General features: G+C 36.5%; 1 protein-coding gene across 1 annotated transcript in view; it reads left to right on the forward strand.

The window, feature by feature from the left end:
• Positions 1–19043, forward strand: part of LOC124619737 (TBC1 domain family member 23) — a 221771-nt gene that overhangs the window by 154033 nt on the left and 48695 nt on the right. The window contains exon 10 of the mRNA XM_047146310.1: positions 876–1045. Coding sequence (XP_047002266.1) covers positions 876–1045 — 170 coding nt within the window. The remainder of the gene's footprint in view (positions 1–875; positions 1046–19043) is intronic.

Below are 19043 nucleotides of genomic sequence, written 5' to 3' on the forward strand. Positions count from 1 at the left end.
AGCAGAAACTAAAAGATAATCTCAAGTATACCATCCTTATATATCTGCCACTAAAGCACTTTTGTTAGCATCAAATTTCTCTTCTATCTATTTCTCTTCTATCTGTCCTAATTATAGACCAAAAGCAGTGAAATTTCTGCTCTGCAGATAATGGCATGGAACTCACAGTATATTTTTTAAATTTTGCAGCCCTGCCGTGTTCATTGTTAAGCCATTTGTTGGTAAAACCAACAAAAACTGTCAAACAATGGAAAATCTAGGGTGAGACGGCAGTTGTGTGTGTGTGTGTGTGTGTGTGTGTGTGTGTGTGTGTGTGTGTGTGTGTGTGTGTGTGTGTGTGAGAGAGAGTTGCGTATGCGTGCGCGTGCGCTTTTGTGTGTGTGTGTGTGTGTGTGTGTGTGTGTGTGTGTGTGTGTGTGTCTTTTGTTGAGGAAGGCCTTAATGGCTGAAAGATTTAATTGTGAGAATCTTTTCGTTGTGCCTAACTGCGAATCAGCATCTCTTCTATTTGGTGAGTAAAAACCTGTCAGAGTGTTTGGGTGTTACAAAGTAGTTTCAGACTTAAATTTTGACCGCCTATGTATGGTTAAGATAAATATTTGGAACTGATGTAAGATTAGTTTCAGATCGAATACTCTGTGACTAGAAATTTCACTTACGTGCCATCATGTTTCCGCACTCAACTTCTCCACCCATCACTTATTTCTCTTACTTTTGTGTTTTACATTATATCTGTGTCACAAAAGTTTCTTTTATTATCCTGTTTAAAAATGGGCTATCTGTTTTCCCTGTATGCCTGTAATATATCGTGTAACTTAAATCCAGTATACCAAGAAAATAACAAATTGACGTGTGTGACTTTCTTTGTTTTCTAGTGCTGCCATGAAGACCAAATCCGCAGAAATGAAGGGGAAGCTTTTTGAGTATATTGTAAACCCAACAGGGAGTAATTCTGTCGACAGACATGTGAGCAGTAATGATAAGTTGGGCAAGCGCTATCGTAATGTTGCCCCTGTTTTCTGCATTGATGATGATCAAGATGGAGGTATGTGCACAGCTGATAATCAGATGACCATGCTGAGTGATGATTTTTAAAAAATTTTTTTGCCTATTTATTGCAGTTAGACATATGTCATTTGTCTATAGTAATGGATGCAGTTATGGGCAAAATGTGCCCAATGTGTTTTACTGGTCAGATGTAAAAAGAAAAAACAAAAAGAAAGAAAAAAAATGCAAACTTGTGAAATTAAAATACATAAGGCAAATCTTTCTAAGCATCCTGTAACAACTTATAATTTGATATGTGTGACTTTCTTTGTTTTCTAGTGCATGAGCCGTAAAAAATATTGTCTTGTTTCACCATAACTTGGTTAAGAAAATTTTAAAGGGACCTGTCAAAATAAACATTTGTTCATGAAGATAAACATAAGAAAAAGATAATGAATACAGTATCTCTCTTCAGATCTAACTTAAAACACACACACAAACATACCTATGTTGGTCCAACTTACCACATTGTCCTCGCATTTCATCTTGAGTGGGTATGTGATTATATATCAGATGAAATCAGCAAAAGAAGAAAGGAGATGCATGGAGGGGAACGTGGTTGAGAGTTGGTAAGGAAAGATAGAAAGGGAATAGATAGGGCAGTGCTACTGGTGAGCTTGTTCTGGAGCAGGCATGGGTCATTAGTGTATTATGCACTAAAGGTTGGAAGTGGTTTCAGAGATAAAACAGAGTAAGAGAGAGGAGGGAGAGGGAGGGGAGGGAGAGAGAGAGAGAGAGAGAGAGAGAGAGAGAGAGAGAGAGAGAGAGCCTGAAAAATATAACAGTGTGAGTGTAGCTTGATGGGGTGAAGTTGGGCTTGGGGACTGTGGTAAAAGTGGTAGGAGCTAGTGGAGATTGAGGCCAGGAGGATTTGAGGTTTAAAGGGTGTGTTATAAGGACAACTTTCATCTGCTCAATTCAGAGAAGCTGTTATTAGCATGGAGTAGGTGGTGGGAGGGAGTAGGAGGAGATGCAGCTGGAATGGATTGTGAAGCAGTCATTGCAGTTGAGCCTCTTGTGCCTAACAGCATATACCTCTGGTTGGTAAACTCTTTCTTTGGCCACTGTTTGGTTGCAAGCATTTGTTTGGATGCACATTTGGTTGTTGGTCGTGCCCACATAAAAGGTTGTGCGAAAGTTGTAGCATGGCTGCCATATGCTGCTGCTTTCACAGGTTGCCTTGCCACTTATTGTGGGACTGGATTAGGATACGTTGAGCGAGTGCATGTTCCACATGTGTCTTCTACAGGGATATCACTCATATGATAATGATGTGGCATAAGAATGGATCAAGATGTTTTGTAGACTGTGTGTGTGACAAAGTACCACTCTGGGATGTTTCTCATTTCTCATAATAGTATGTAGCTTTGTCATTTTGGGGCGGAATTGAGTAAGGGAGGAGTTCTCCTTTGCATCTTGTTTGTGGGTGTCATTAGAAGATTAAGTGCATATGTGCTTAAGGCACAGGAGATCTGTTTGGAAAGTAGATTTGGTAGGTAGTGCCTGTCTGTGAAGACCTTCAGTATTTGGGGCAAGGGATTGCTCATCACTGCACACGTGCTGCCTGTGAGTAGTCAGACTTCTGGATTGTATGGGAGAAAATTTTTAGTTTAGAAGCTATGTTAGGTACCAGAACGGAGGTACTGTTGATCATTGGTGGGCTTGATGTTGCTAGAGATTTTATGGAACTTTCAGAGAGGTGAATAATGTCAGTGTCAGGAATGTGGCACACTAGGCTGAGGAGGACTAGATAAGGCTGATGTGATAGAGGATGTAGAGGCTGCAGACAATTGAGGATAGTGTGTCTTAGACCTGGGTCCAGCTCAGGAAGATATCACCAATGAATTTGAACTAGACAAGGGGTTTATGGCCTTAGGTATGCTAGGAAGGTTTCCTCTCCATGATTGTGTCTGTGATAATGTATCAACTTGAAATAGGAAGTTTTGTTTTGTACAAACTGCCTTGAAATTTGGCATTTCCTTGTTCCCATTTGAAGGTTAAATCTCAAGGCAACAGTTTACTAATAGTCAGTTAATTTATATTTGGGTAACTGATAATTATTTGATATTTAAATTGGATCTTAACCTTTTGCATAAGTCTGGTACTTACATATCACCTTAAAATGACCATTCATTCCCTTGGAAAGAACTGATATCCTAGATGTGATGTCAGGCAGTAACAGTTTATCCACAGATATCACATTTCCTGACCCTTTTGCACAACAAATTATTTTGATAACTGTATTTTGGAAAGATCTTTAATGCAGTGAGTAAATTAATCTGCATATTTTTGTAGTGCAAAAGTATAAATATGGAAGCCATCGGTTATGGAACTTTAGCTTTACAAACACACAAATCAACATGGCATCTGTTCTCTATAAAATAACTATCCATGGATAGTGTTGTAGGGGCTACTCGTATAGACAAGCGATAAAGACGGTTTGACTTGCATCTTCCCAGTATGGTACTTTATCATCCATTCTTGTACAAAGCTTATACAACTAGAATATGTTTTGATTCTTCCCTGTGTCATACTGTGATGTGTTCATATGTTTTAGCACTGATGATAGCCACACTGTGGTTGAAATCTAGACCTACAATAAACAGATTAACCTAAAATGTTTGCATTTAAACAGATTATTAAAGATTGATTGATGTACGTTTTCTCAACATTGGGGTTCAGGTTCAGGTTCAGGCTCTGAGCAGGACAGTTCAATGAATTCACCTGATTTTGTTTGAAAGAGTGATGATGTGTTATACACGAAGACTCTGATTTCAAACATTACACGTCATTGGATGAGAAACGAAATGATCGTATGGCATTTATTGGCCAGGATAACCCCTTCAGGGTTTGGCCACTGTATTGCAAGTCTTTTTAGTTGACGCCACTTCGGCAACTTGCGTGTCAGTGATGAAGAGAATGATGATGGACACACAACACCCAGTCTCCTGCCGGGAATCGAACCCGGGCCCTCTTGTGTGGTAGTCGGTAACGTTACTACGTGCTACGGATGCGAACTATCATTGGATGAATATTCTAATGTGGGAGATAACTTTACAAATTTGGTTATGTAGTGAAAAAATGTCTGTAATATTTTTATCTTAAAGGCCAATAGCCAAATGAGCAGTGTATTCTTCATTAGGCTCTTTCTAGAAAGCCAGCCACTATTTACCTTCCATTGATTTCAAATTAACCAAAATGCTCTGTTTGAAAATACTACACCTGATAATAAGCTACCAATTCATATATGAAGGTATTCATACTACCGTGGACATAACATGCTGTTACTGGTTTTGCCACATGATCAGTGTAAATACATAGATTTTCTGCTGGTAAGTCCAAGAAGGGATTGGGTGATAGGACACATTTTGGGACATTAAGGGATCGCCAATTCAGTATTGGAGCTAAGTGTGTGAGAGCTACATCAAACCAGTCTTTGGACTGAAGTTCACATTAACAACAAAACAACAATCCTGAGTTTGAATATTCATTCACCCATGCTTAAAAAATGTGCTGTGAAATGCTTGTTAGCAAGAACTGACAATGCTTTTTTTTCTGCATCTTTTTCTCGATAATTTATTTTCCAGTGCATCAATAAGTTGAAAACTTTTAACAGCCAGATGTGGACTGTGTGACGTATCTTACACGTATTACCATTGATTTTTCTCACGTTTTTTCTTATTTTGATGTGTGAACACTTCTGCTGAATAACTAGTTGCAATTTAGTGAGATATTGCAGTATATTGGTGCCGAACAGGATATAAAATGTATTAAATATGAATTCAAGAGGCTGGTCAGTAAGCCAAAAATTGACTATTTTAGGACATGCCTCAAAGACATGAATTGGAGTGATGTACACAGCGCTAACGGCATGAATAAAAAGTACAACACTTTATTAATAAAGTACTTATCTTATTTGAACACAGTTTCAGACCAGAGTCTGCAAAGAAATCATGGATTACTCAAGGAATAAAGGTATAATGTAAAACAAAAAGAAAACTGTATCAGTAAGTCAGAAAAGGCTCTGAAGTTGATGCTACAGCACAGTACAAGACATACTGCATAGTATTCAAGATAGTAATACGAACATCAAAGCAAATGCATTAGAAGAAAAAGATAACATTACATTACATTTATCGTTTTCCATGGATCCCTTGGAGAGGAGTCTCTGGGATGTGGAAAGAGTCAAAGTTTTTTTTAATATATATCAGATACATGGATATAGTACAATTCTAATGCAGACAGAGTTATGAGCTATAATCCTTGTGAAGATATTCATCGATGGAGTAGAAGAGTTGGCCAACAGGAAGTTCTTTAATTCACTCTGAAACCAATCTTTATCACTTATAAGACCTTTGATATGCTCTGGTAAGTTATTGAATATATGAGTACCCATGTATTTGACTCCTTTTTGTACTGATGTTAAGCTTTTATAGGCCTTATACAAATTGTTTTTGGTTCTGATATTATAATCATGTTTTGCACTATTTTGTGTAAAAAGACACATGTTGGAAATGACAAAGGATATCAATGAGCATATGTACTGAGCAGTAGTAGTTAGAATACCAAGTTTCTTAAAGAGGTCTCTGCATGATGATCTAGGACTGACACCAGATATAATTCTAATGACTCGTTTCTGAATTTTGAAAATGTTCTCTTTGTGAGAGGAGTTTCCCCAAAAGATGATTCCACAACTCATTAGTGAATGGAAGTAGGTCGAATAAACTAACTACCGTATTTACTCGAATCTAAGCCGCACTTTTTTTTCCGGTTTTTGTAATCCAAAAAACCGCCTGCGGCTTAGAATCGAGTGCAAAGTAAGCGGAAGTTCTGAAATATGTTGGTAGGTGCCGCCACAACTAACTTCTGCCGTCGAATATATGTAGCGCTACACAGGCATGCTTTACTGGCACAAAGATAAATACTGGTGCCAAAACCTCTGCGTCAGTAAATAAATTAAAAAAAAAAACGTGGAAGACGAGCTTTTTTCTCCGCCCCGAATTTCGACCACTGCATTTTCATACGTTATCCAACGAAGTAAATACAAACTCCGTATTGTTCACCTTCGAATGTAGCAGCTTTTCAATGTACTACGAAAATCCGACTGGCAAGACCGTTTGCGATGTTTGTCAGTATGGCCAATTCTACGTTCTGATTTTTTCTCTGCCTGTGAGAAGAGATGGTTGCTAATGGGAACTTTTGTGAATTCTGAATCACATGCAGTATTCTCTTCACCATAAGAATAATACGAATATAAACATTTTGCCATGTATTCTTTCGTGTTTGCTGCTATCTCATTTAAATCCTGTCTGCCTAATAAACTACGAAACTAGAGTGAGACAACACAAACGCAGAAGTATACAAATATGTCATGTTCATATTCGTATTATTCTTATGCCTAATAGTGATATAGTCAGAAATGAAGCACGGTAATTGACTAGATTTTTAAATCTAAGATGGCTCTAATTTCTGTGCAGAAAATAATGTACTAAAGAGGCGTCTGCAAATATTTTCAAACGGAGAAAAATTTTCGCTAAACTCTCGTTCAGAACATCTTCTATCATATGCAGTTTATTATTTGGTTCTTGTTGATCATTATCAAAGAAAGCAGCAGTGTAAATAACAACGAATAGCAGTCTCTTGCCATTGTTTCGCTACTGAGACAATTACTCTTTTTTTTATTGTAAGCGGCGGTAGCAGGCACAAAAGCAAACCATGCCGCGAGCGGCGACAGGTCGTGAACATTCACTATCGGAATGTGACAAACAATGCATGACACAGTACAGTAATGCATTTTCATCTTAGAGTGACGAAAACACCTATAACAAAGAGAACGGCAATTATCAGATCAAAGAAAAATAAGCAATCAATTCAAACCAGACGAAGCACGTGAAAAACGAAGGGTACGCGCATAAATAAGGACGGAGCGTCTGACGCATAGCAATGGCTACCTGGTAAAGCTTAACTGCTAAGCTTACGGCTCGAACCAAACTACTGCAGCTGTATCGTCATTCATTCGACCTGAATTCTATCTCATATTACAGTGGACCAACTTTGTTTCGATTTGGAGGTGGGCCTAAAACATTTCTCTCCCATTGAATTTCGAGTCTCAAATTTCAGCTGCGGCTTAGATTCGGGAAATTATTTTTTCCTTTATTTCGAGTCTCATTTTTCAGGTGCGGCTTAGATTCGAGTAAATACGGTACTTCATTTCTAAATCACCCATTTCTGCTGTCATGCATACAGCAAATACGGCATTTCATTAAGTCTAGAGTGTGAGTTTTCCAATCTAGGTTGTGGTCAGTTTGTAGCCCTAAAGATTTGACACTGTCTACAGCTGTAATTTCATTGTTTGAATACATTATACTTATAGGGTCAGGTATTCTTTGTGAGGTACTAAACTGTATGTACTAGGTCTTGTCAAAATTCAGTGACAATCCATTTACCGTGAACCACCCATTGATAGTTACAAATATTACGCATCAAACCAGTCTCTGGACTGAAGACCACAACAACAACAACAACAACATCAGCTGATTGCTCAGTGAGATCGCGGGTACTGTTTTTTATACCAATACTTGTATCATCTGCAAATAAGACAAAATTTGCATTTTGTGACATTGCATATTAATATATAATAGGAACAACAAGGACCTAAAATAGAGCCCTGGAGCACCCCTTGTCTCATGGTTTCATATTTTGAATGACTATTTTTATGTGATAAGCCTGATACAGACACACTCTGTTTCTGTTAAAAAGATAGGATGAGAACCATGAGCCAGCTACTCCTGTTAGCCCATAATATTTTAACTTTTGTATAAGGATATCATGCTTAACACAATCGATAGCTTTAGCCAGATCACAGAATATTCCAAGTGGTGATAACTTTTGAGTTCTGATTCTAATATATCATCTGTTAAAGTGAATATAGCTTGATCAGTTGATAATCCTTTCTGAAATCGAAACTGATTGCAAATGAGAATACTTTTCTGTACTAATTGTTTATAAAGTCTATTGTACATAACTCTTTCAGACACTTCCGAAAGTATTGCCAATAATGAAATGGGACGGAAGTTTTCCACTAATGATTTGTCTCCTTTTTTGTGTGTAATGGTTTGACAATAGCATATTTAAGCCATCTGGAAAAGTACCACTGTGGAGGAATTCATTACATAAGTAACTCAGTACGTCACAAAGTTCTGAGGAACAACATTTAATTATGGTAGCTCTGATTTCATCATAGCCACTGGAACATTTGTTTTTATGAGAACTAATAATATTAGAAATCTCTTTCGGTGAGGTAGGATATAGGTGAATTTTGTCAAACTTCTGCGGAAATGCATTTTTTAAATGTTTTAAGCTGTCTTCTGAGGAACTGTGCAAACTTACGTTGTCTGCTACTGAAAGAAAAAAGTTGTTGAAAGTGTCTGCAATTTTGGAGGTATCTCTAATCAACTCATTACTTACATTTAACATAATTTCCTCATTTGCCTGATTAGTTTTTCCTGTTTCACTTTTTACTATGTTCCATGTAGTTTTTATCTTGTTATTAGATTTTACAATATAATTTGTAATGTGATTTAGCTCTGTAGCCATCATTTTCCCTTGACATTAAGTACAGTCTTCTTTTTGTTTTGCAAGATACTTTTATTCCATTTGTAATCCAAGGTTTTGAAACATTTAATCTGTTTTCTTTGATTGCTTTCTTAGGGTAGCAGTTTTCAATGTGACCTATGACTGTATTAGAGAAACAGTCATATTCTTCATTTATCCTGGGTGAATTGTATACATACACTAGGTAACAAAATAAAGACAAGATGGGATATAGTGCAGGAGGAAATTGGTGAAACCACACATGAAGAACGGCAAATAGCATTAAGAGTAAACAACACACGCAGACGACACCACTATGTGTAGTGTAGTTCAGAACTTGTAAGAGGTTTCCAGTTTCCCACCAGTATATGCCTAAAATATGATGACAAACAGATAGAAGAAGTGGACAGTGTTAAATTCTTGGAATTGCAACTTGATAATAAATTCATCTGGGAGGAGGACTCCACAGAACTGCTGAAACACCTAAACAATTCTGTTTGCAATGCGACTGTGGTCAGACATAGGGGACATAAAAATGAAAAAGCTGACATATAATGCTTACTTTCAATCCATAATGTCATATGAGGTTATTCTTTGGGTTAACTCATCAAGCCAAGATAATGTTTTCTGGGTACAAAAATTTGTAATAAGAATTATTTGTGGTGTGAACTCAATAACATCCTGCAAAGGCTGTTTAAGTACCTGGAGATATCAACTACTACTTCCCAATATATGTCCCTTAATGAAATTTTTCAAAACAGCAGCTCATTTCATGGGATCGATACTAGAAATAAGAAGGATCTTCAGAAAGATTTAAAGCCACTTTGGTCCAAAAGGGTGCCTGTTATTCAGGAACACACATTTTCAATAATTTGCCAGCAGCCATAAAAAGTTTAACTATCAATAAAGTTCAGTTTAAGAGGAGCATGAAGGTTTATTGGTGACCAACTCCTGCTACTCCATTGATGAATTTCTTAGAAGTGTGTGTGTGTGTGTGTGTGTGTGTGTGTGTGTGTGTGTGTGTGTACAATCTGATTTATGTACAAATTCAATGCAATAATGCAGTCAATGTAAATAAGTGTTGTAAAATGATCCTTGTATTCAGTGGTTATCACCTCATCAATGAAAATGAATTTAAAATTTTTTTTTTTTGATTCATTTCATATTCTTGATGATCATTCCACTTGTGATTTGTGGAAGGTACATTAGCATATTTGTTTTTCATTGTAAATATGTATTGTGTGTTCTTGTTCTTCTGACACATTCTACATCCTAGAGGATTTCCTCACCATGGATCAATTGAAAAGAAAAGCACATCTAATCTAATATAATCTGTAGAGGAGAAATGAACAGCTAAAGTCCTTGACATTGACAGAATTCAGGTCACACTGTTTTATTGACATCTAATTGATTTCTCTCCCAGCACGTTCACGCTCAGATGATGTCATTAAATTTAAGTTGGATGCTTCAGCTTTGAATTCGTATTTGCATCTCTTACCTTCATTTCCATGATCATTTCTATGTGAGCCTCTGTTGTTATATATTGATTTCCAAACTTGTCTTTCCTTATCTCTTTAAGAGTGAACTTCAGAAACGTGGGTGTTGTTATCCAATACAAATCTAAGTTTCAGAACTATTAAATGACACCAATGAGCTCTTGTAATTTTGGCGCTCTGCCTAACTAGAGGGGTGAGATTTATACGCTATTGAGGAATTTTAGCTTAAACTTGATTATTTCATTGGTTAACATCATCCATTTGATGTGATAAGTAGGAGATTACATCTGGTATCACAACACTAGGCACTTGCTTTTGATTATGACATTAAGAGGACGCAGAGTCTTGCAACTATAGCAAGTCTGAAGAAACTACTGAAGAATATTATGAAACAACAATTAAAATGGAGTTTGTGTATGTGGAGGCATAGAAAAAGGGAGTTGGGTTGGGTTGTTTGGGGGAAGAGACCAAACAGCGAGGTCATCTGTCTCATCGGATTAGGGATGGACGGGGAAGGAAGTCGGCCATGTCCTTTCAAAGGAACCATTCTGGCATTTGCCTGGAGCGATTTAGGGAAATCACAGAAAACCCAAAGCAGGATGGCCAGACACAGGATTGAACCGTCATCCCCCCGAATGCGAGTCCAGTGTGCTAACCACTGCGCCACCTTGCTCGGTGAAAAAGGGATTGAAACGCCCAGTTGCGTCAAGTGCTTCAATAGCCCCTTTCCTTATTTCTTTACTTCTTTTTCTGTTTTCATGGGAAAACAGCACATACAGCTTGTTTTGTGTGTCTTTACTTGAAAGTTTATGCAACACTGTGGTGAATTCTATAGACAAGCCACAAAAAATCTAATTTCATACATATCATGTTTATTTGTACCTGAATACAATGCACTGATCATTATCAAACAGTGTGCCACACAGCAGCTCTGTTAGTAAATATATATACACTAATTACATTCTCAAAGGTCATTCTTAATATACTTGTCTTTTATAGTCATGTATCAGCATTAACCACAAAAAAACTTGTACCTTGCAGATAGTGTTCTCAATTTTCTAAAGTTTATCCCTCTGATACAGTAAAATAAATTTGCAAGCTGTGATCCCAAATTTGCAATGAACTTTGAAAGCAAGCTCTATGACTCCAAGTCTAACTCCATAACTATTATGTGTTCATTAACACTATAGCTAAAGTTGCTGCAATAAAAAAAACCTTACTGTTCAATCTTAAATTACCATTTCACCATATATGGTAATAAAGATTCATAGCAATATAGGTGTCTTTGAGTTATGAGATGTGGTTTAATGCGCAGACTGGTGTGGGGATAAGTGCCAGAAATGACAGAATAACATGTTCCAACCCAGACAATTTCATGCCAGTTCTGGTGCACCCCTCTTACATGAATAATTTGACATCCAGGGTATCTGTTATTGAATTAAGGAAGAAATATCTGCTGCCTATTAGATGACTAGATCAAAGGAAGGGGGATACCTTTTGTGATTAACTCTTTATTGTATGGTATAGGAGGTGCTTGTGGGACATCCTGTGAAGGGGTTGCATCCTACATCAGATATGTGACATCCGTGTAACAGCCCAATAAGACCCAGTGCTGGACTCCACTGTATGAGGCATTAGGCTGGGCTTGATATGTAAGGCTCTGATTTTCTGAGATTTGCTGCTGGTGTAAAGCACGTGCCCCAAGTTAGTGGACATAAGGTACTCATTTTGATGAATAAAAGTCTCTCTCTCTTCTGGAGGGTTGGTTCTTTCATTAAGCTCAGATAGGATTCTTAGGTGTATTAAAAATTAACATTGAGTTTCTAGAGAACGTCCTACATTTGTAAATGATTCAGTTTTTGTAGTTTATTATCAAGTGGAGTATTAACACTTTGCCGTCCGCACGTCTCATAAAAATTGATTCACTTGGTGCCGGCAGCACTAATTCGGATTACTTGGCTTGCCACTGGCCATTCTTGCCATTATTGGGAGATTATAAATTGTTAAGTTTTACTAATCTCATCGTTAGTGCTCATAAGTTCTCAACCCTGTTCCCCTACTTTCATGAAATTTCGAAGATACGCATGCATAAATAAATACAAAATTTGTTTGTTTCAAATATTCATTTAATTAAGTTTTTGGAAAAATATTCAATTACGAATAGCACTTTGAAAAGCCGGTCGGTGTTATCCAGTTTATTGCTGTCAGAAAAATGTAAAAATGATAATATTTGTCTGAATTGGTTGTGGGACATCGTTTTGTGAAATATCAATTTGTCTATCAATGGATTCGTTGACCAATAATCATTGATCCTTGCTTTTTTTACAGTGTCATAAGGATACGTAGCCCAAACCATTTTCTAAGTTTGAGTCCCGTAACGTTGACAAATTTGGCATTTTTTGATCCAGTTTCCTTCTCTTGCAATTTCTAATATATTCAAATAGATCATTCCCAATATATAGTTCTGCGATATCCTCGACGCTCTGTGTTTCTTTGGGACCTGGAGATCCTTCAAATTTATTATTGGTCCTCGGTAAATCGAAAGTCTGACCACTGTGCACTGTCTTCTTCGTCTGATTCATCCAAATCAGTTGGCAACCGTAGCATTCGCCGAATTCTTCTTGGACGTATTTCACTATCTTCCAATGATTCTGCTTCACTTGCATTTTTTTGATATCCAGTGTCTTCTTCCCAATTGGTCAAGTCGTCCGGAATGTCAGGCAAGACGTCCACACATTCATCGTAAATAATCATATTGTCTCTTTCGTCTGCCATGATGAAAGGGCACAAGTACTTATAAAAACAAAAAACTTGTTGACATGTGTAACTTATTGTTACCTAAACAAAACATCAACAGAATGCAAAAGATACTGAAGTGCTGTCACCGGCCGCTGGCGATACTATGCTCATGACACCACTGTGGTGTTTCTGGCCACTGATCAATTATTATGCCCACAACACCATTGTGGTGTAGCCGGCCGTTGACTGCTATTTCATCCACGACTCCTCTGTGGTGTCGCCAGATGGCATAGTGTTAAGATATTTTTAATGATATTATGAGAAGGAAAGTTGCTACTCACCATATAGTAGAGATACTGAGTCGCAGATAGGAACAACAAAAAGACTCACTCTCTGTCTCTGTCTCTCTCTCTCTGTCTCTCTCTCTCTCCTCTCTCTCTCTCTCTCTCTCTCTCTCTCACACACACACACACACACACACACACACACACACACATGACTGCAGACTTGGGCAACAGTTGTCTGAGACTGCAGTTATGGATGTGAGCTGTGTGTGTGTGTGTGGGTGGGGGGGGGGGGGGGGTGTCGTATGTCTGTCTGTTGACGGAGGCCTTAACGGCCGAAAGCTATAATTGTGACAGTCTTTTTGTTGTGCCTATCTATGACTCAGCATCTCCGCTATATGGTGAGTAGCGACTTTCCTTCTCATAATCTTGTTACATTACATCCTGGATTTTCCATTGTTTGTTATTTTTAATGAGGGTTTTATAATTGTAAGTGTAGTAAACTCAGTTTCAGAACTTCCAGACAAGTGTCTTGTTTCTTAAACATGAAATCAGGTATTACTTTTGTCTTGAACTTGGCACTTTGGAATAGCATGACTTTCTGACTCTGCACCTGTGTTCTGTCTGATTTGTGCAGACCATCATGAGAAAATACTTATTCTTGATTTTGAAAGTTTTTGTTACACAATCTGCAGCCAATTTTGTAATGCCCTTCATTTCTTTTGTACACTATTTTCGAAACATAACTCAGTGACATACATCTAGCAAACAGTGTGTGCCATTGTAATAACTTCATTGTATAATGGAAAATGCTCTCTTGAACCATGAATGTGCAACTGCCTGTTTCAAATATTTGCAGCAGTTTATGGTGTTGCATTGCCATTGCTCTTTCTATATGAACCATATAAATTACTTTGTAATAACATAATTTCAACTGTAGTGCTAGCTGTTTTCTTTTAATGTAAGTAACAGCTCTGATAAGACCAGTCTTAGAAGTATTTAAAAACCTTCAAATCATCTTGTTTGTAGTTTCTCTTTGAATATTTCTAGTACTTCATATTGAAATTATTTCTAATCTTTTTGGTTTGTAATTTGGTTTATAATTCCCAGAATTATGTACTGGACTTTTACGGGAATATGAACATTTGCATATGAGCATTCCCATTTGTGTGTAAAAGGCCAGTGTATGTAACAGTTTGCTGTTATACTTTCCAAGATTTTGGCTGTATTTCAGCTCAGTTCCACCTTACGCAGTTCATGGTTTGATGTTGGCACAGAACTTGAGGGTTACGCTCTGTGTCCTCAGTCTTTGGGTCAGTTGATAAAAAGAGTTGTGTTCTATATTTTAGAAATATACAATCTGCATGCAGACTAAGCTAAATTGCAGATGTGTCCGCATTCTCACAGAAATATAGGTCAAGATTCAGTATAAAATTATTGTTCAAGTATTGGGTAATTTGTTGAGCTCCTTCACTCTTTCAGTATTTTTAGCGTAGCAGAAGTGAGTCGTTAACTCTGAACACCTGTGAATGTGACATTGTCTCTTTTGGGTAATGGCAGTTTCCTTGAATTGTTCTTGTGCAATTATAACAAAATAAAGAAAAAATCCTCCCAGATTTTTGAAATGCCATAAAGAAAGAAGAGAAAACATATTAGACAGTTTTTCTTTCAGTTAAAAGTTAATTATAAGTATCCACAGTATGCAGAGAAGGAAAGAATTTTGCTATTGTAAAGGAAACTGAACATTTTCATTGCTGTAACTGAGTAATTCAATTGTAGAAGATTGGAAAAAATGCAATTCTATAGATGCCAGTTTTTTGTGCAAGTGTGAATTTAATCTTAGCCAGTGGATCTTTTTGTTGCTTGATTATGCATTCATTTTTTAGTGATTCTAAAGCAGACTACTCATACCAGCTTCAAACATTTTTATTCAGTTTGCACGTAATAGTGACGTGAGTGTTGTAATGACCATGTTTGATGCTTGGTTGGTCTGTGCTTATAGGCTAAAATAATGTAATATGCACTATTGTAGCATGGAAACGGTGTTACTGTGTTAAAATGCTAAGTGTTAAAACTTTGCTCGTAATTTTGATAGACTTACCATGATAATTTCACGAGTAGAGTTAGAACTGTCCACTCTGTCGGTCAATAACTCCTTAATTCTGAAAAGCCTCTTTGTTCTGTATTTCTTTATCTTTCAAAATTTCAGGACAAGGGAACAACTCATGGTCATTGCAAGATGATACTTGATATATGAGGCACAGAAGGGAGCATTGAAAGTCAGAGTCGACACGGTGCCAACAGTCTGTGCGTATCGCTGAAGATTCGTGATTCAAGCACAACAATCTTCATTTCTTACACCTAATATTCAAGTTTTTGGACTGTGTACAAAGATGTACAGTACTGATTTTGCATGTCTTATCATTTTGAAAACTAATACAGATGAAGCACAAATCAAATAAAACATATTTTGTTAAAAAAAGGTGATTGAGACAGACAGATACATAAATGAATTATTGTATTGAAACATCAACAGACATAGGGCTTATGAATTTGATGTTTCATTTTAATTCAGAAAGTAGAATTTGTTAAATTCTGGATTTCATTTTATGAATAATTTTTGATGGTTTTTATCAATTCACTATAAAAGATATTCACAGAAGTGATCTATTCTCGTAGTATTCCAGTTTATTAACTGTTTTACAAATGATGTTTGTACTGTGTGAGAATAGACTCTTCAGAATTGTATGTTACGTAAAGTGTTTTGATAGGACTTCACTGTTATGTGTTTTGTTAAAACAGTGAAAAAGGCTTACAGTCTAACATTTTCTCCAAGATATTTTATGGACACCATGCTAACAGTTCTGTAGGAAATAATTTATTGCCTGACGTAATCACACTAATTTCAGAGTGAATTGGCTGGTTTTGGCCATCATTGACCATTGTCATATTAATGATGGCTGTATTATGAAGGCCAGTGACAGCTGAAACCAGGCATTTCACTTTGAAATTAATGTGATTGTACCAGACAATAAAATATTTTCAAAACCGATAAGGATTTCTGTTATTGCTTGTAAACTCTCTATTCGTAGCTGTTTTGACTTTTGCTAACGATTTTCTCACAATTTCATGTGTTTTAGATATATGAAATACCAAAACGCATAACAGTGTCCACAAAATAATCTTTCTGTGGCGTGAGTATCTGCCCAAGTGAGTAGAGAAAACAGTAGTTTCATGTATTTCTGACTATTTGCGAAATATGTGACAGTGTACTATAATCTAGAATTTTGGTTTAATTTTTCACATGAGGTAACCTTGCCAAATAACAAATTGCAGTACAACTTTATTGCAATATATTTAAAATCTGGGATGCATCTGCAAAGCACTTTCAGTTGCTAACTCAGAAAAAGGATTTCTCTATTCCTACAAATCATGAAAGAAAAAGTTATTTTCTTGGTGAACTGAGATTTTTCATTATACTTTTCCATCTCTTTAAAGTTTTACCTTTACTCATTGTACATATCTTCTGGGGTACAGCAAGTATTTTTATCATTCCTTTAGAACAAAATGTGTTCATAAATGCTCATGGTATAAATTTATATTTTTGGTTGAGATGTATTGATATTACTTTTCTCTTGCCAGGGTTGTACAGTGCCAAAGATATAATAATATAGTAAATATAAGTTTGTGTTTGGGGGAGGGATGTGCGTGCGACGTCTATGCGACTGACCGTGTATGCTTGCATACATGTGGTGCACAAGAGCAAATGTATCAGCTTTGACCCACAGACATGTTTTCACTCTGGAGTTCTCTTAAGTCTGATTCTTGTCTCAGTTTTAAGTTAGTCACAGTTACCAATATTGTAAAAGACTAAATAACATCATGAAATGTAGAGTACCAAATTTTTATTTATAGTGTTTATGTGGTTCTTGCATATTCTCTGTAGATCTTCTCTAGCAGGCAGAAAGATAGTTGAAACCTCTATTTTGCCAGTGCAATAACAGAGTGGGATCTATGTTATATGTGCCTCACTGAACAGCAACAACATTGATATTTACGTAACTCTGATTTCAAATTGAATTAGAAGTTGTAGTACAGAAACACATTGGTTATGAGTGAGCTCTTACAGTGAGTTCAGCACAATTATCGTGGTTGTATCTTACAAAATTTACATTTTTTCTATTTGTGTTCAAGGAATGATGTTTACAGAAAAGGTATGAATGTGACTCTGTTGCAGTGGTACACGTTCTATCGAGTTGCATTTTTGCAATAATGTGAAGTATAGAATTTTGTATAACTATTATAATATATCCACAGTCCTTCCAGTTTCTAACTGTTATGGCACATCTTTAAATATATTAGAGATGTGAATCAGGAAAAATTCTGTGAAACAGATTAGCATCGGAATTGTAGATGGGTGTACACAAGGATGTAAATAAGGTGTTTCCTGATGTAAATGACAATAGATTTGTGCTTAACAGGTGGACTAAAATTCTTCAATTACGGTATATAACATAGGTTGCCCATAATTTATCGACTTTTAATATTAGGAATTAACAATTTTAAGTTAAGTGCTCTAGTAAGAATGTGCTGCAGTTGTAATATACAGTATATGTAACTATAAGCATCCTCTTATAGATATCCATTGAATGAATGTTGCAAGTATCCTTGACACTGCCTCCAGATTATATCATTCCATGTAAAATAACCAAATGTGTTCATCAGAGCAAATTACTGTATTTTGTATTCACTCAGGTGAATGAGTTTCAGACCTACCTGTTATGTGAATATGATATTCTTCCAAAATATTCTTTGAGCAATACTTGTGCAGATCACTTCAAATTGTCATTTACATCACATTGTACAAGAATGAATGCTGATGAATTGTACAGCACACTTTGAGATGAAAAATTAACTTAGCTACAAAACTAAGGGAAAATGAAATACATTGTTATAGGTAAGAAAGATACATCTCTTGTATAAAAGACTGAGTGGTACCTTTTAGTTGGAGGGAAAAGAAAGATCAGAAAGAAATTTCTTTTACCAGTTAGCTGTCAAAATTTAAAATGTGATAACAGCATTGTAATTTGTAACAGTGAAGTTAAAAAATGGAAATCTTGTCAAAAAAATACGAGGTGTTGCTATAAAATAACAGAACTACTGCTGTACAACATTTTATTGTAAAATTATATGCATTTAGTTATGGTCACCTTCAAAATACTCCCCTCCTCTATACCTGCAACACCCCATGTGAACTTTCCATTGCTGGAAACAGTGCTGGAAGTCTTCCTGTGTGAGCTCCTGGGTGATGGGTTCTGCTTTTTCTTTCATGGCTTCAGCTGAATGAAATTTTGTTCTTTTTAATACGGATTTGATCCTGGAGAATAAATATGTCACATTGTGCTAGGTCAGGTGAATAAGGAGGGTGGTCAAACATTGGGATGCCAGAACTCTTTCGGCAGACAGTGCAGTATGAGCTGGTGCGTCATTTTGATACAGAACCTATGACTTGTTCTTCCACAGTTGAGTCATTTTTTCTTATTTTCTCACAGAGTTGAGCAAGAACCTCATAGTAATAATGTTGATTAATAGTTTGGCCCAGTGAAGATACACAGTTCCATGAATATCGAGAGAAACAATCATCGTCACGTTGAATCTCGATTTGCTTATTTGCTCTTTGTGAATTTGGGCCCTTCCAATGCATGGATTGACACTTTGTTTCTGGATCACAAATGAAAAATCATGTTTCATCACATTATCATTCTTTCCAAGAAATTAGGGTCTTCTCAGTGGTATTCGAACTGTCAGTACAAACATTTTTACTGGCTTCTTTTTGTTCAATTGCGAGAATTTTTGACACCAGTTTCGCACACATTTTTCACAT

Source organism: Schistocerca americana, chromosome 6 (assembly GCF_021461395.2).
Source record: "Schistocerca americana isolate TAMUIC-IGC-003095 chromosome 6, iqSchAmer2.1, whole genome shotgun sequence".
NCBI lineage: Eukaryota > Metazoa > Arthropoda > Insecta > Orthoptera > Acrididae > Schistocerca > Schistocerca americana.